The following is a 19,163-nucleotide window of genomic DNA, read 5'->3' on the forward strand; positions in this document are numbered from 1 at the left end:
CACGCCTTATGAGGGAAGGGAGAAAAAAAGAGAAAAGGAAGAGGAGGAGGGACTGAAGTTTTCAGAGAAACTACAAGTACTTGTTACCCACTGGGCCAGTTCTCCACCTACAGGTTGGATGAGATCTCTTTTTCCCCCCACCGAAACCCCACCCTCAGCCCAATTTCCCGTATTTTGGGGCAAGTTAGACCCTCCAATAGAAGAATAGAAGTTTGATCTAGCCGCCCCCACCCCAAAATGGGGCAAACGGGTGTGAGCAGCTGCCTGGCTGGCAGGGAATGGATTCTCCTCTCTTCCCTTTCGCATCATGTGCTTTTCAGGCGCCATGTTGAGCTCCTAACAGGCCGCTGCTCCACTCGGGGCCAATGCTCTATACCCACCCACCAACAGCTCGCTCCCAGGTCCCCCTTCACCTCCTTCCAACCCACAGAGCACAATTACCCACAAGGGTACTGAGGGGAAAACGGGAGGACCACTCCCCACTTTCCCGGGGGCTTTCAAATGGTTCGTTTTAACTCTTACTTCCCCAAACCACAAACTGCCTTGAAGTCTCTCCCCCCCCACCCGAAAGGGCTCTATTCGAAACGTGTGCGTGTCGGGGTACACAATGCGATGGCCTAAATAGGGAGTTGGCGAGCGGAAACGGGGCTCCACCCTTCACCCTCCCCGCTCCCTCCCCCGAGAGGCCCACGCTCGAAGCCTGGGCCGGGGGCCGAGCCTGAGTTGAAGGGGGTGGGGGGTTGGAGCGGAGGAGCACCGTCCCCCTTCGGATGGAAGCGAGACCTGGGATGAGGCTGACACTAAAATCAGGGAGTATTAGAAGAATAGGAGGCTGCGGGGTGTATAAAAACCTTGGCGGTTTGGGCCTCGATGAGAGAGACGATCTCCTTGGCGAAGGGCAGGTTCTCCTCGGCTAGAATGGTCAGCATATTGATGTGCGGTTTGCTATTGAAGGTCAGGTCTTCCAGCGACGACTGATAATCCCGACAGGCGTCCTCCCGGGCCCCCGCAGCCCCGGCCTCGGCCGGCGTCTGCTCTGACATTGCGCCGCGGCCCCCCTCCGAGGTCCGCCGCAGCTGAAGCTGAAGCCGCTCTCGACACCCCGCCTCCCCGCGACTCCGCCGCCTCTCCCCGCGTCTCTCGCGGCTCCGGCTTCACCACATGCTGACCGCGGAGGGGGGTGGGGGGACGACACAGGGGGAACCTCGGGAAAGAAACGCCGCCGTCTCACGGGTGATCTCCGTCCACTTCCAGCCGCCGCCGAAGCTTCTTTCTCCACAGACACAAAATGGCGGCGGCAGTGGCGGCTCCAGCTCCGAAAATGTCTGTGTTCCCAACCGCTGCGTCGTGCGAAATGAGCTAGGGGAGGGGAAATGTGCGGTAAAAGGGCGGGGCCGTTGAGAAGGCCGAGCGGGATTGGCTCGCCCGGTTACGTCACAAGCCCCGCCCCCGGCCCTTCCGCAGGACGTCCTGGCACCGCCTTCTTCTCCGTACCCGGCCGGGGCTTTCGCAACATCTCGGGCTCCCAGGCGCGGCGGAAGAGACGGCGCTTCTCATTGGCGGATTCATAAGGGACTGTTCGGTCATTTGTTACCATAACAACCCATTCAGGGAAGCCAATGGGGCTGGGGACGGCAGGTCCCGAGGGCCAACCCAACCGGTTTAAGAAGAAAGCTCGGCCGTCTCCTGTTGGTCCCGCCCTCTGCGGTCCCGCAGCCACTGAGCGGCCTCGTCTGTCCTCCACCCTCCCTCCCGCCCGACCCCGGAGAGGCTGGGGGAGGCGTGGGCCTCCGCGTCCCGCCGCCGCCAGGGTCTCAGGTGCTCCCGAGGGCCTGGGCGCGGCCCGCGGCCCGCCGCCGGCCTCGGAGCTGCTCCGGCGAGGGAGGCGCCCAGGGAGGCCGCCGGCTGCCGGACCGGCTCTGGCTCGCCGCTTCCCACACGCACGAACGTCGGCCGACGGCCGGTGCGGCTCAGTCCCCAGGAAAATGCCTTTATTTAGAGGCTGCGAGCGAAAGGCTTTCCCCTAGGGGTGTGGAGATCTTTGGGGAGCCCGCTTAGATCTCTAGGAAGGATATCACAACAGCCACACCCAGCCCCGAGCCTGAGAGCGCCCTGTCTGAATCTTCTACACTTCAAAACAGCCTCAGGATGCGCTCTTTGGGGCACAGAGAAAAAAATAACATACTATGTACATAGTATACACACACACACACACATCATATATATCTGTATGTATATCTGTATATGTATGTATATCTGTATATGTATGTATATATATATATATATACCCGAGAATCTTTCCCCAGGTTTGTGAAATCTATTCGGAGACTGGAAATCATGTTTTCAATACACAAGCATCCAAATAGTCCTGCGGCCGAAGTACTACATAACAATGTAAATTTTTAACTGTCTAGACCTATTATCTAAGTATAAGCTAAAAAGTATTACAAAAAATTTGCTTAGACATTGTCATTGTTGTACTAGGCACTATAGAGACACTTTGTTGCTCCCCAGAAAAAATTTGCTCTTAAAACATAAGTTGCTCCTTATTCTATATAAAAACATTTTGTCTCGTTTTAGCAGCGTTACTGTGGTATAACAGAAATAACTACATAACTTAAGTGTATACGATTTTTGGTTGGTTGGTTGGGGTTTTTTTGTTTTGTTTTTGTTTTTCAGTACCGGGAATTGAACCCAGAAGCATTTTACCTATGAACTATACCCACATCCCTTTTGATCCCCCCACATACACACTGGGATTTGAACCCAGGGGCATTCTACCTCTGAGACCTCTGAGTGCCTCACTGCTTGCTGACTCTGTCCTTGTCTCAGCCTCAAAAAAAAAAAAAAAAAAAAAAAAAACCTAAGCAATCCAAGTCCTCTTCCAATGTGAATTTGTGATGTCATTAGAAAGATAAAATGTTGTTTAGCCGGGCGTGGTGGCGCACGCTTGTAATCCCCGCGCTTGGGAGGCTGAGACAGGAGGATCACACAGGTTCGAAGCCAGCCTCAGCTACTTAGTGGGGCTTTCAGCAACTTAGTGAGACCCTGTTTCCAAATAAAATATAAAAAAGGTCTGGGAGTATAGCCCGGAGGTAGAAAGCCTCTGGGTTCCACCCCCAGTGCCACCAAAAAGATAATAAAATAAAAAGAAAGATAAAATGTTTATATTAAACATAGAAAGTATGAAAGAAATGAAGAAAAATTAAAAAGCAATCCATTTGTGGGGGTACTAGGAATTGAACCCGGGGCATTCTACCTCTGAGCTACTACTCCCCAGCCCTTTTGGGTCTCACTACTAGCAGAGGCTGTTCTGGAACCTGAAATCCTTCTGTCTCAGCCTTCCAAGTACTGGTGTTACAAACTTGTGCCACCACTCAGGGCTGGTAGTCCTATGCAGTCCTGCTATACCAAGCATGGTGGTACATGTCTGTAATCCCAGTACTTGGTAGGTGGACACAGGAAGATTACAGACTAGAGGCCAGCCTTAGCAACTTAGGGAGACCCTGTTTTCAAATAAAAAAAAGAGTTAGGGATTTGGCTCAGAGGTAGAATACCCCTGGATTCAAACCCCTGTACCTAATAAATAATTAATAATAATAATAATAAATAACAACAACAAAACTAACTATATAGCACTAATAATTATGTAGCAGATATAATTTTTACCATGCCAATCTTGCATGTGCAGATATGTAGAATAATATTTATACATTATATATGTGTGTATGTGTGTGTATTCTGAAAAAATATACAAGCCATTTACCCATTTAAACATTATTTACTGTTCACATGCTTTTTGGGGTTTTTTTGGTACTGAAGGTTGAGCTTAGGAGCATTCTACCTCTAAGCTACACCCCGGAGCCTTATTTCATATTTTACTTTGAAACAGGATCTCACTAAGTTGTTGAAGGACATTGCTAAATTGCTAAGGATGTTATCGAGCCTACTGTCTCAGCCTCCCAAGTACTGTGATTACAGGCATGTGCCACCACACCAGACTCTTCCATGCCTTTTTCTTTTTTCTTTTTCTTTCTCTTTTTATTTTTGTTTTATTTTGTTTTGTTTTGTTTTGCAGGTCTGGGGACGGAACCCAGGGGCATTCGACCTCCGAGCTACATCCCCTGCCTACTTTTTACTCTTTATTTTGAAACCAGGTCTCACTGAGTTGCAAAGGGCCTAAGTAGCTGAAGCTGTTCGCAAACCACAATCCTCCAGACTCAGCCTCCCGAATGCTGGAATTACAAGCGTGCACCACCACATCTGGCTTCCATGCCTTTTTCAATGAACTCACAAACACAATGTATACAGCCTTTTTTTTTTAATATAGGGTATACAAAGAGAGATTATATTTCATAACTGGGTATTTAAGTTCAATGTATAGGAGCCAGGCATAGTGGCTCACACCTGTAATCCCAATACTTGGGAGGCTAAGAGAGGAGAATTGCAGGTAAGATTCTCACAACCTAACGAGACCATGTTTCAAAACAAAAAATAAAAAAAGGCTGGAGCTATAGCTCAGAGGTGGAATGCCCCTGGGTTCAATCCCTAGTACTACACACACAAAAAAAAAAAGAAAGAAAGAAAAAAGAAAATAAACTCAAGATATCATAAAGCTAGGTGCATGGATATCCTTTCATGAATAATCCTAATGCTATATAATTAAAAGCATTTGTTTTTAAAGCTTGTGACTTAGAAGGATAGCTAAAACAAGAATTAAGCCATTCTAGTATCAGCTCTAAATAAAGCTCTAAAATTGGCATGTAAATAAGTAAAATAATTTTAGAAATTAGCATGCAGTAGATATTCAATAAGTACTAGTTGACAGATGTAGACCTTCTGATTTCAATTTCATCTTGCTTGACCAATGCTATATTCCACCAGCTCAAATAGGTCAATGCAATATTAACTAAAAACCTGGAGCAAAAGCTGGCCTTGCTGCTGTGGAGTTTAGACAGAGATTATCAGGAAGGGGAAGGGATCCTGGCTGGCGATTCAAATGGTCCAATCACTGTGCTCCAAAACCAGTTCATAGTTTTGAGGCTTAGAAATTATATTTTGCTAAAAATGTTTTTACTTGTTTGCAGGAAAATGTGTGTGTGTGTGTGTGTGTGTGTGTGTGTGTGTGTGTGTGTGTGTGTGTTACTAGGAATTGAGCCTAGGGGCATTCTATCTCCAAGCTACATCCCCAGCTCTATTTTATTTTTATTTCGAAAACAGATTCTCACAGCCAGGCGTGGTGGTGCACGCTTGTTATCCCCGTGCTTGGGAGGCTGAGACAGGAGGATCCCACGGGTTCGAAGCCAGCCTTAGCTATTTGGTGAGGCTCTCAGCAACTTAGTGAGACCCTGTTTAAAAATAAAATAGAAAATAGGTCTGGAAGTATAGCCCGGAGGTAGAAAGCCTCTGGGTTCCACCTCCAGTACCACCAAAAAAAAAAAAAAAACAGGGTCTCACTAGGTTGATAAGAGTCTCACTACTTGCTGAAGCTGTCCTTGAACCTACAATCCTGTCTCAGCTTCTCAAACACTGAAATTACAATCATGTGCCACCATGCCTGGCAGAAATTATGATTTAAAGTACAACTTTCTTTTTTCGTGTGTGTGTGTGTGTGTGTGTGTTACTGGGGATGGAACCCAGGGCTATTCTACCTACAAGCTGTACCCCCAGACCTATTTTATTTTTATTTTGAAACAGGGTCTCACCCAGTTGATGAGATTCTCATTACTTGCGGAGGCTCTCCTGGAACCTGTGATCCTCCTATCTCAGCCTCCCAAGTACTGAGATTATAGGCATGCACCACCACACCCAGAAAAATGTTTTTTTGTTGTTTGCTTGTTTGTTTGTTTTGCAGTACTGGGGATGGAACCCAGAAACATTCTATCTCCCAGCTACACCCCGAGCCCTATGTTTTTTTATTCTTTATTTTGAAACAGAGTCTCACTGAGTTGCAAAGGGCCTCACTAAGTAGCTGAGGCTGTCCCCAAACGGCGATCCTCCTGTCTTAGCCTCCCAAATGCTGGGATTACAAGCATGGGCTACCACACCCGGCAAAATGTATTTTAATTTTTGTTTTTTCTCCCATATAGTTATCTTCACCATTTGACATTTCCTACCACATACAGATAAGAAAAAATGCAGCAAATAAATACTAAAAGAAAATCTCCAAAATATTATTTCATAACAAATATTTTATACTATTTCATAATAAGTATTATCCTCTCCCCTTTCTCTCTCACACACAGAAATAGGGAATAGAAAACCCAAACAAATAGAAACCTTTGAAATTATGATTTCATAACAAATTACATAAAATATGTTATTCTATATTATTTTCTGGGAAAATATATAGGGAGAGAAGAGATTTTCTTGGGGAAAATTTTTGTTACTGTTCATCCATTTATCCAGTGGGGTTGGCAAGGGTGGGGGCATGCTGTGAAGGAGTTCATGGTTGGCTGGGTGAGCTAACCCATGAAACCAACAATTACTGTACCAGGTGATAGCAGTAGAGACTTTGAGCATGAAAGAGGCTTCTAAATCAGTCCGGGCAAGGTCAGGCACACCGTCCTTGACAAATGGACATTTGACAAGTTTCAAAGTGATGAATGGGAATAACTAGGTAAAAGAAATAAAGGGGGATGGACTTCAGGCAAAGTGGCAGAGTGGATCTAGGTGTGTGTGGGGGGGGTCCCAAAGTAATTCAATTTGAAAGATATTTGCAAAAGCTTTCACAGAGTTACAAATATAAAATCATGTGGCTCGTGTAACTGAGGTCTCATTAGTTTCACTAGATCTCTGAGAAGTTCAGAGTTCTACAAGTATTTCAAAACAAATCAGAAGATGTGTGTAGAAGACTGGATGAGATATGCCAATCACAAGTGATTTCTTTTGAGCTTTGTTAAACAGCCTATAGGAGTCTATAGAAGAATTTTTAAAATGTAGTGACCAAGAGCTGGGTGAATTGGATTGGATCTGGCTGCCTCTCCCAAATACTAGCCGCCACCGCTACCACTATTTTGGCCCATCTCTGCAAAACTTTTTCTTTCATATTATGTTGTTCAGAGTTCCTGAGCATGGGGGGCAGGAACAGTCTACTTTTGGAGAGATTTCTTCAAAAATTCAAGGTGAATTTGGTTGGATCTGTCTGCCTCTCCTGAATACTGGTCAGCGCCGCCTTCTGGGTCTCTCCTAGAATATGTTGTTAAGTATTCCTGTGCATGTGTGGCAGGAGCAGTGTGTTTTCTGATCCCTTCTAGGATATTCCTCAAAAAAATCACTTTTCTTGCAGTGGCGGGCTCCGTGCTGCAGTCTTGTCTCTAATTCGGCCATTTTCCACTCTCCTTCCTATATTTCAGATAGGAATTTTTGAAAATATCTCCCCAAAAGTAGACTGCTCTAGCCACACATGTGCAGGAATACTGGACAACACACTATGTAAGAAAAATGTCCGGGGCAAGTCAGAGGGAGCCCCGCCCATATTGCTGGACCGGTTTGCTGCACAGGGTGTCCCTGGAGACCTCTGCTCATGGCTGCTCTGCTCCTCTGTGCTACGCTGGGGGTCAGGGTGTGCTTGGAGCAGTAGATCCCACTCTCCATGGTGAGGCCATGAGCCTCAGCTTTCAGTGGGGAGATAAAATCTATTGCAGCTAGGGAATTGGGCTCTCAGCTTCTGCAAATGACACATGCTGTTTTCTCCTACTTAAAAAAAAAAAATATATATATATATATATATATATATATATATATATATATCTGTAAATGTCCTGCCCAAAGTGATAGGAACCAGAGCCTGCCACTGGGCTAGGCCAGGTCTGGAGCCAGCGGGCCAGGCCCGGAGCCTGCTGTGGGGCAAGGCTGCGTCTGGAGCCAGCAAGGCCAGGCCCAGAGCCTGTTGCGCGGCAGGCCTGGAACTGGGGGGCCTGCTTCACAGCAAAGGGCCAGCGGGTATCTTCAACTGTGTGGCCAGGAAGCAATAGAAGCTGCCACTGCCCCACCTAATCTCTCAGCAGATTTCCAGATCGAAGTAAGCTCTATTTAAAAAAATGGTTGTGAGTAGATCATCCTGTCAAAGTTACCTTCTGGCTTTCAGGTTTTCAGTAAATGGGAATAAGTGTGGAGAAATAGAAGCTCTAATACATTGTTGGTGGGATTGCAAGTTGGTGAAATCACTTTGGAGAACAGTATAGAAGATCCTCAGAAGAAGGAAAATGAACTTACCATATGATCCAGCAATACCACCTCTGGGTGTCTACCAAAACCAAAATACCAAACTAATGCATAAACAACCATGTTCATAGCTGCACAGTTTATCATTGCCAAACTGTGGAACCAGCCAAGATGTCCTTCAACGAATGAGTGGATTTCAAAACTATGGGATATGTACACAATGGAATTTTTCCCAGCCATAAGGGAGAACAAAATTTTGGCATTTACAGTGAAATGTCACAAAAAAATAATAAATCAGATGCTTTTTTTTTGGGGGGGGTACTGGGGTACCTGGAAGCCCTTCTACCTCCAGGCTACACTCCCAGACCTATTTTTATATTTTTATTTGGAAACAGGGTCTCTTAAGCCAACGAGGCTGGCTTCGAACCTGTGTGATCCTCCTGTCTCTGCCTCCCAATCGCGGGGATTACAGGCGTGTACCACCCTGCCCGGCTCAGATGCTTTTCTTAATGTGCAAAATATTAGGGAGAAATGGGTAACAGGAGGAACTCTAGATGAAGAAGGAACCCTATAGAGGAGCAATGAAGGTGACATATCTGAGGGGATAAGAGGAAGGATAAGGGAAACTCTATAAAGCACATGATGTACTTAAACATATCAAAGTCAATCAGGCAGCCAAGCATGGGTAGGAGGAGAGGGAGGGAAAGGATTAGAGATTGGGTAGGGGCTGAATGTGTGATGTGTGCATGTATATCTCCACAAGGTTTCTTTTTTTTATCATCCCATTGAGATGTATGACTACAATGCACGAATAAAAATTTATCAAAAAATAAAAAATAAACAGACTAAAAAATAGGGCTGGGAGTGTAGGTCAGAGGTACAATGGCCCTGGTTTCCATCCCCAGTAGCGTAAAAAAAGGGGCCAGGGTAGCTCGATGGTAGAATGCTCCTGGATTCAATCCCCAATACAACATACAAAAAATAAAATAGTGCTGAGGAAGTAGCTCAGAGATATAATGCCCCTGGGTTCTATGTCTAGCAACTAAAAAAAAAAAAAAAAAAAAAAAAAAAAAAAAATACTGAATTAAAGAATGGAGTCTGGTAAAATGGTTTTACTCTGTCTTTATAGCAACTACTGAGTCTTGGGCCTTTAAGGAAATTTTCTTAAATTTTCTTAAATTCTGTAAACTTTTTTCCCTCATATGTAAAAGAGAAATAATGACGCTTATCTTATAATGTTGTTACAAAGATGGAATTTGATAATTTGTATTATTGAGAGACCCTACCATGGTATATTTTACACAGAAACTCCACTTGGAACAACACAATGCAGAATTATTCAAACATATGGAAAATGAAGTCCACAGAAGGTTATTGATTTCAGTATGGTTTCAAGTAATAACAATTAAACACAATGTAAATGTCAATTTGTAGAGGACAAGTTAAATTACAGTCTATATGACTGAAGGCAGTTCTCAAAGTTTGGTCTCAGGGACATGTTAGAGTCTTAAAAATTATTAAGAATCCCAAATAGCTTTAGTCTACATAGATTTCATATGTCAGTGTTTATCATTTTGAAAGTTAGAAATTAAAAAAGTATATTCATTTAAAAAAATAATAACAGGCACAGCAGCACATGCCTGTGATCCCAGTACTTAGAAGGCTGAGATAAGAGGATCACAAGTACCGAGTGGGATAAGGAAGAAAATACACCAAGTGCATGTATGTTTGTATCTTTTTTTTTTTTTTTTTTGCGGGTTTGGGGATGGAACCCAGGGGGCATGTGACCTCCAAGCTACACCCCCTGCCCTACTTTTTATTCTTTATTTTGAAACCAGGTCTCACTGAGTTGCAGAGGGCCTCACTAGGTAGCTGAGGCTGTCCGCGAACCGCAATCCTCCAGGTCTCAGCCTCCCGAATGCTGGGATTACAAGCGTGCGCCACCACGCCCGGCTATGTTTGTATCATTTTGACACTCACTAGAATATAATTACAATGCACTAATAAAAGTACATAGATAGATAGATAGATAGATAGATAGATAGATATAGATGTTTGAGCCTAGCCTAGGAAACTTAGAAAAATCTGTTTCAATAAATAAACAGCAAGCTAGCTAAGCATGGTGGCACACACCTGTAATACCAGTACTTGGATGGCTGAGAGAGAAGGATAGCAGGTTCAAGGCCAGCCTCAGCAACTTAGTGAGACCCTGTTTCAAAATTTAAAATAAGAAAACGATCTGAGGGTGTAGCTTAGAAGTAAAATGATCCTGAGTTAAATACCCAGTATCACATAAAAAAATTATAAAAGGGCCAAAAATTATAATAAGCTCAATGGTAGTACTGAGCTATACTGGTAATTGGTTTCAATTACCAATACCACGAAAAAAGACTTTTAGATGTCTTAATATAAATAACGCTTTTTGGGAAAATGTTTTTCTTTTTTTTTCTTTTTGGTGGTACTGGGGGTGGAACCCAGAGGCTTTCTACCTCCAGGCTATACTCCCAGGCATATATATATATATATATATATATATATATATATATATATATATATATATATATATATAATTGGAAACAGGGTCTCACTAAGTTGCTGAAAGCCTCACTAAGTAGCTGAGGCTGGCTTCGAACCCATGCGATCCTCCTGTCTCAACCTCCCAAGTGCAGGGATTACAAGCGTGTGCCACCATGCCCGGTGAAAATATGTTTTTCAAAACACAAATAGTAAGAAAGTAGCATAATGTTTATATTTTTGCTTTTTTTTTTTTTTTTTTTTTTTGCAGGGCTGGGGATTGAACCCAGGGGCTTTGACTTCCAAGCTACACCCCTTGCTCTAATTTTTTATTCTTTATTTTGAAACAGGGTCTCACTAAGTTGTGGTGGGCCTCACTAAGTAGCTGAGGCTGTCCACAAACCGCAATCCTCCTGTCTCTGCCTCCCAAATGCTGGGATTATAAGCGTGCGCTACCACGCCCGGCTTGCATATCTTTTTTAATGTCTGGTTTAATAGAAAACAGCTGAGCTGGGTGTGGTGGCCCATGCCTATAATCCCAGGACAGCCTCAGAAAGTACTGAGACCCACATCAATCTAGCAAGACCCTGTTTCAAAAAAATAAAAATAAAACTGGAGAAGAAGTCAAATGCTCCTGGGTTCAATTCCCAGTACAGAAAGAAAGAAAGAAAGAAAGAAAGAAAGAAAGAAAGAAAGAGGGCTGAGGTGTAGCTTGGAGGTACAATGCCCCTAAATTCAATTCCCAGCAACACACACACACACACACACACACACACACACACACAAACACATACACGCAAACACATAGTTTAAAAAAATGTGCAAATGTGTATGCTTTCCACAAGCGTGGCATATGTTTAATAAATTATATATAAGGCTTTTCTACTCTGAGATAAAATTATTTTAAAAGCTTTTTTAGCCGGGCGTGGTGGCGCACGCTTGTAATCCCAGCATTTGGGAAGCTGAGACCGGAGAATCTCCGTTCCAGGACAGCCTCCTCTACTTAGTGAGGCCCTCTGCAACTCAGTGAGACCTGGTTTCAAAATAAAGAATAAAAAATAGGGCAGGGGCTGTAGCTCGGAAGTCGAATGCCCCTGGGTTCCATCCCCAGAGCCGCAAAAAAAAAAAAAAAAAAAAAAAAAAGCTTTTTTAACAATACAAAAAATAAAACAATTGAAACCCTTTTATTCTGAATGTATACATTCTTATTAAACTGCCTTAGAATTAAATATGTAAAATTCAGACATCCTGATTATTGCAGTTATTTAAATATTTTTATTAGGATGATCATAACAATTGTGGAGATAAGCAAACATACATCTAAAAATAATGTCTAATCCAATCAGGCAGTAAATAGATGAGCTCCCTAATCTGTCAGCTGAAGGAAGCTGAAGGTGAATTACATTTCATAGAGCAAATCAGCATAAACTTTTTAAAAAGGTTTCATACTATTGACTCGAAACAGTTTTTTTCTGCTTATTACTCAGCCTCAAACTCTAGAGCCTGATTTCCTGTCTCCTGGCTGTGTTGACTGTGTCCCTGCTGGGTTTGGCTGGAATCTCTTCGGCTCAACTCCAGGCTGCTGATTAGGTGCAAGCCTGCTCCAGGTATTTCCTCATTCTCCTTGGGCCAGTGGCTACCTGGTACATGTTCTTCTCCTGAAGGGTCACTGGAGTCCAAGAGGGTAAAGCAGAAACAGAAGATGTCCCTTGATGTCTCATCCTGGAACTACTGACACATTGTCATTTTGGTCCACATCTCATTGGCCAAAACAAGTTACAAGGACAAACACTTTTTTTTTTTTCCGGTACTGAGGATGAAACCCAGAGGCATTCTACCTCTGAACTACACCCCCAGCCCTATTTTTTATTCTTCTTGTGTGTGTGTGTGGGCGGGGGGGATCTGGGGATGGAACCCAGGGGCATTTGACTTCCGAGCTACACCCCTGCCCAATTTTTTTATTCTTTATTTTTGAAACAGGGTCTCACACTGAGTTGTGGAGGGCCTCACTAAGTAGCTGAGGCTGTCCCCGAACCACGATCCTCCAGTCTCAGCTTCCCAAATGCTGGGATTACAAGCGTGCGCCACCACGCCCGGCTTTATTTTTTATTCTTTATTTTGAAACAGGGTCTTATTTAGGAGATTGAATGAGGAGAATCAAAAGCTCGACCTTAGGCAATTTACCACAAACACACACACACACACACACACACACACACACACACCCCTTAGCTGGGAGTGGTGGCACACACTTGTAATCCCAGTACTTGGGAGATTGCGACAGGAGAATCACAGTTTCTTGACCAGCCTCAGCTACTTAGTAAGGCCCTCTGCAACTTAGTGAGACTCTGTTTCAAAATAAAGAATAAAGCCAAACCAGGCATGGTGGCGCATGCCTGTAATCCCTGTGCTTGGGAGGTGGAGATAGGAGGATCCCGCAGGTTTGAAGCCAGCCAAGCTGGCTTAAGAGACCCTGTTTCCAAATAAAAATATGAAAATAGGTCTGGGACTGTAGTCTGGAGGTAGAAGAGTTTCCAGGAGAAAGAGAGAGAGAGAGAGAGAGAGAGAGAGAGAGAGAGAGAGAGAGAGAGAGAGAGAGAGAGAGAGAGAGAAAGGAAAGAAAGGCAGGCGTGGTGGCGCACACTTGTAATCCCCGCGCTTGGGAGGCTGAGACAGGAGGATCGCGCCACCACGTCCGGCCCACTGAGGCATATTTCTGAGTAGGATTAAACCTCCCCCATTTTTCATAGTAGTAATGTATTAATTTTCCTCCTGTATGAGCTTCCTTTCCTTCCCTCTGTTGTTTTATTCCAGTGATTTTGGGATCTCTGTCCAAATAAACCACTTACACACAACTCTTTATCTCAGGGAGTCTTTAAGGAAGAACCAACCTCAAACATTGCATTTGCTTACTTAAGAGTTACTCAATAATTACTAAAGTAGAATTGCCAGTCCAAGGAGTAAGCACTTAGAATTTTGAAATTTGATGCCAAAAATGTGAGTGCAAGGAATGCCTATTTAGTAAGAACCATTTAAAAATGTACATCCTATTTTATTTTATGTATAATTTAAGACAAGCAGTGAGCAACTACTAGCTAGGTTGTTCTTATTTTGGTACTGGGAATTGAACTCAGGAGCATTCTACCTCCAAGGGACTCCTCCAGTACTTATTTATTTCAGGTTCACAGCCAGCCTCAGCTACTTAGGCCCTACAAAACTTAGTGGGACCCTGTTTCAAAATAAAGAATAAAAAACTAGGGCTGGGGGTATAGCTCAGAGGTAGAATGCCCCTGAGTTCAATCTCTGGTAACACACACACACACACACACACACACACACACATGCACACGCACACGCACACACACAAAATAGCAAGAATTATGTTAAGTGACTTCAATTATAATAAAAGTTCCCAGGAAATCTATGTAATGTGAATATGGTTTGTTCAAGGAAGTTTCATAGAAAATATACTTCTTCCAGACAATTGTTATTTCTTATAATGGTCTGTGATATATCCAACCACATTGTATTCAGCTACAGAAAATTAGAAACCATGTTTGCATATCATTAACCCCATAGATTATGTCCCCATAATCTAACACTTAATCTAGCACAATGCCTACTACAAAATAGGAGTATGAGTGAAGTTGGACTAAATTGAGGTGGCTATTGAGAACTGGGGATGGAAACATGATTCAAGGTTAACAAGAAGCCAGGTATGGTGGTGCCTGCTTGTAATCCCAATACGTAGGAGGCTGAGGCAGGAGGATCACAGGTTCGAGGACAGCCTTAACAAGTAGTGAGACTCTCAACAATTTAGCAAGACTGTGTTTCAAAATAAAAATAAAAAATAGGGCTAGCAGTAACCTTGGAGGTAGAATGCCTTTGCGTTCTCTCTCTCTCTCTCTCTCTCTCTCTCTCTCTCTCTCTCTCTCACACACACACACACACACACACACACACACACACACACAAATGTGTATTGGTGGGGTGGGCTGGGGATATAGCCTGGAAATAGAATGTATGTGCCTGGATTTAATTCCCAGTACCACAATAAATAAATAAATAAATAAATAAATAAATAAATAAATAGGCACTGCTTTCCTTGCTTTCCCTGCCCCTTCTACTACCTTTCCTGCTAAGTCATGACACCCCCTTACTCCTGCCCATCATGACCCAAGAGTATATACATCAAGGTGAAATTCAAAAGACAAGAGAATAGCCGGGCGTGGTGGCACACGCTTGTAATCCCCGCGCTTGGGAGGCAGAGACAGGAGGTTCGAAGCTAGCTGCGCGCTGGCTTAAGAGACCCTGTTTCCAAATAAAAATATAAAATAGGTCTGGGAGTGTAGCCCCGAAGTTGGAGGGCTTCCAGGAACCCCAGTACCACCAAAAAATAAAAAAATAAAAATAAAAATAAAATAAAATAATATTTAAAAATAGGGCTGGGATGTAGCTCTGAGGTAGAATGCCTCTGGGTTCATAGTATCGCACACACACACGCACACACACACACACAAAGAATTCGTCACAATGCAAATGTTTAAGTGGTAAGTGTTAAAATTTAAATAAGAGTTAAATTAAAAAAAAGATCAAGCTGGGCATGGTGGTACACCCTTGTAATCCCAGTATTTGAGAGGCTGAGACAGGAGGATTCTAGGTTTGAGACCAGCCTCAGCTACTTAGGCCCTCTGAAACTTAGTGAGACCCTGTTTCAAAATCAAGAACAAATTTGGGCTGGAATGTATCTTGGAGGTAGAATGCCCCTGGGTTCCATCCCCAGTACCTCATAAAAGAAAGAAAAAGAGAAAGATCAACTTGAACTGAGCAGAGTGGCTCGACTCCCAGTTACTCGGGAGGCTGAGGCAAAAAGATCACTGAAGCAACGGAGTTCAAAGTCAGCCTGGAAAACATAGCAAGACTCTAGCTCTAGGGAAAAAAAAAAAAAAAAAAAAAAAAAAAAAAAAAAAAAAAACCAGAGCCGGGTGTGGTGGTGCCTGCCTGTAATCCCAGCATTTAGGAGACTAAGACCAAAGGAACACAGTTTGTGGATATCCTCAGCAGCTATTTAGTGAGGCCCTTTGCCACTCAGTGAGACCCTGTTTCAAAATTAAAAAAATAGGCTGGGAATGTAGCTTAGAGATAGAATGCTCCTAGGATCTATCCCCAGTACTACAAAAATAAATAAATAAATAAATAAATAAATAAATAAATAAATAAATAAAGCCAGGCATGGTGGTGCACATCTGTTATCCCAGTACTTCGGAGGCTAAGAGAGGAGGATGGTGTTTCAAAATAAACAGGGCAGCCGGGCGTGGTGGCGCACGCTTGTAATCCCAGCATTCGGGAGGCTGAGACCTGGAGGATCGGGGTTCGCGGACAGCCTCAGCTACTTAGTGAGGCCCTCTGCAACTCAGTGAGACCCGGTTTCAAAATAAAAAATAAAAAATAGGGCAGGGGGTGTAGCTCGGAGGTCAAATGCCGCTGGGTTCCATCTCCAGACCCGCAAAAAAAAAAAAAAAAAAAAAAAAAAGGCTAGGGGTGCAACTGGAGGTAGAATGCCCCTGGGTTCAATCCACAGTATCAATAAATTTAGAAATATCAACTCTACAGCCAGGCGTGGTGACACACGCTTGTAATCCCCGCATTCAAAAGTCTGAGACAGGAGGGCCACAGTTCGTAGCCAGCCTCAGCTACTTAGTGAGGTACTTTGCAACTCAGTGAGACCCTGTTTCGAAATAAAGAATAAAAAAATAGGTCTGGGGGTGTAGCTCAGAGGTAGAATGCTCCCGGGTTCCATCCTCAGTACTGAAAAAAAAGAAAGAAAGAAAGAAAGAAAGAAAGAAAGAAAGGAAGAAAGAAATATCAACTCTATTTATGATGACCAGTGGTGACTTAAGTTAAACCATGGCTGTAAGCAGCAGTGGGACTGGTGGAAAGGGAAGAGGCACTCTTGGCTGAATGGCAGCCGGTGCGGGCTCGAGGTGAGAAGCAGCATCATGATAACATCAGTGTTATCCTCTATACCAATGAGGACCACAGTTACGCCTCCTGGTGTGGCTCCTTTGGTCAGCACCACTCACTTGTGTAGTTTGCAATTCAGGTAACAATCATTCACTTTTATATTCATTTTGATTATCTGATAAACTCTATTCTAGGGGCTAGAGATGCAAAAACAAGCAAAGTTCCTGCCCTCAAGGAGTCCATTGGAATGAAACAAGTGATTAAAAAGAAGAAAAAAAAACCCATAGCTGGGCATGGTGGTGTACGCCCGTAATCCCAATACTGAGGCTGAGATAGGAGGATCGTAGATTCAAAGACAACCTCAGCAATGTGGTGAGGCTCTCAGCAACCAGGCTAGACACTATTTCAAAACAAAAAATAAAAAGATCTGGGGGTGTAGTATAGATGTAGAATGTTCCTGTGTTCAATCCCCAGTACCAAGAAAAAAAAAATTGAGGAATAATAAGGGTTATGTAACCAGGCGTCTACCACTGCATAAAATATCAGTTCTGGAAATGCATTATCTAGGACTAGTTTGGCTGAATGTAACAGAAAAACACAATATAATATAGTCTTATACAACAGAGCCTATTTTTCATGTAAAAGAAGTCTTGAGATAGAGAGTATGGCCAGTTATTGAGGTGTCAGATTCAATCCCATCCCTTTCTAAGTCCACTGTCCTTAGAGTGTGGCTTTCATTCTCACATTCCAGTAAAAACACTGGGGCTCCAGGAATCACCTCATTGTCCGCACAGCATGGTGGAGGAATAGAGAAGGTAGACCCTCTCCCTCTCTCTCTCTCTCTCTCTTTTTTTTTTTTTTTTTTTTTCAGTACTGGGGATTGAACCTAGGGGCATTCTACCTCCAAGCTACACTCCCAGCCCTATTTTTTATTCTTTTTTTTTTTTTTTTTTTTTTGGTGGTACTGGGAATGGAACCCTTCTACCTCTGGGCTACACTCCCAGACCAATTTTATATTTTATTTGGAAACAGGGTCTCTTAAGCCAGCAAAGCTGGCTTCGAACCTGCATGATCCTCCTGTCTCCACCTCCCAAGTGCGGTGATTACAGCGTGTGCCACCATGCCTGGCGCTTTTTATTCATTATTTTGAAACAGGTTATCACTGAGTTGCAAAGGGCCTTACTAAGTAGTAGCTGAGGCTGTCCTTGAACCACAGTCTTCCTATCTCAGCCTCACAAATGCTGGGATTACAAGCATGCGCCACCATGCCCAGCTTTTATTCTTTATTTTGAAACAGGGTCTCACTAAGTTACAGAGGGCTTCACTAAGTAGCTAAGGCTGGCTGTGGACCTGCCATCCTCCTATCTCAGCCTCCCAAGGACTGGGATTACAAGCATGAGCCACCATACCTGTCTTTCTTTCTTTCTTTCTTTCTTTCTTTCTTTCTTTCTTTCTTTCTTTCTTTTTCTTTCTTTCTCTCTTACTTACTTTTCTTCTTTCTCCTTTTTTTCTTTCTTCTTAGATACAAGAAAAAAACACATGTCATTTCTACTTGCTTGTGGTCCTACCTAGCTATAGGAGAAACTTAAAAAATAGGCCCCTAGCCAGATGTAGTGGCACACGCTTGTAATCCTCGCACTTGAGAGGCTGAGAAGTTTGAAGCCAGCCTCAGCTACTTAGTGAGGCTCTCAGCAACTTAGTGAGACCCTCTTTCCAAATAAAATATAAAATAGGTCTGGGAGTATACCTCAGAGGTAGAAAGCCCCCTGGTTCCACTCCAGTAGCACACACACACACACACAAAAAAAAAAAAAGGCCCCTAGAGGCAGATGTGGTGGTACACACTTATAATCCCATCATTTGAGAGGCTGAGACAGGAGGATTGCGGTACGTGTACAGCCTCAGCTACTTAGTGAGGCCCTCTGCAACTTACTGAGACCCTGTTTCAAAAATAGGGCTGGGGGTGTAACTCAGAGGTAGAATGCCCCTGGATTCCATCTCCAGTATCACACACACACACAAAAAGGCCCCTAGCAAAACTTAGTGAGAAACTGTTTCAAAATAAGTTTCAAAATAAGAATTTGCAGCCGGGCATGGTGGTGCACACTTGTAATCCCAGCATTCGGGAGGCTGAGACCTGGAGGATCGCGGTTCACGGACAGCCTCAGCTACTTGGTGAGGCCCTCTGCAACTCAGTGAGACCCGGTTTCAAAATAAAGAATAAAAAGTAGGGCAGGGGGTGTAGCTCAGAGGTCAAATGCCCCTGGGTTCCATCCCCAGGCCCGAAAAAAGTTTTTTTTGCTATTTATTTATTTTGGTACTGGAGATGGAACCCAGCGGCATGTGTGTGTGTGTGTGTGTGTGTGTGTGTGTGTGTGTGTGTGTGTGTGAGATGGTGGTGGTACTGAGGATTGAACTCAGGGGCATTCTATCTCTGAGCTACACCTTTATCCCTATTTCATTTTTATTTTGAAAGAGGGTCTCGTGAGGTTAATGAGAGCCTCACTACTTGCTGAGGC

General features: G+C 43.6%; 1 protein-coding gene across 4 annotated transcripts in view; it reads right to left on the reverse strand.

Moving 5' to 3' along the window:
* The window catches only part of PCF11 (PCF11 cleavage and polyadenylation factor subunit), a gene marked incomplete at both ends in the record, with an annotated part of 29,889 nt that extends 28,846 nt beyond the window's left edge, over nucleotides 1-1,043 (reverse strand). For all 4 annotated transcript variants that reach the window (XM_080712023.1, XM_080712022.1, XM_080712021.1 and 1 more), the window contains one exon: nucleotides 852-1,043. In XM_080712023.1, the coding sequence (XP_080568149.1) occupies nucleotides 852-1,043 (192 nt within the window). The remainder of the gene's footprint in view (nucleotides 1-851) is intronic.
* Between the last annotated feature and the right edge of the window lie 18,120 nt (nucleotides 1,044-19,163).

Source organism: Muscardinus avellanarius (assembly GCF_963383645.1).
Source record: "Muscardinus avellanarius genome assembly, chromosome: 1".
In the NCBI taxonomy this organism is placed as follows: domain Eukaryota; kingdom Metazoa; phylum Chordata; class Mammalia; order Rodentia; family Gliridae; genus Muscardinus; species Muscardinus avellanarius.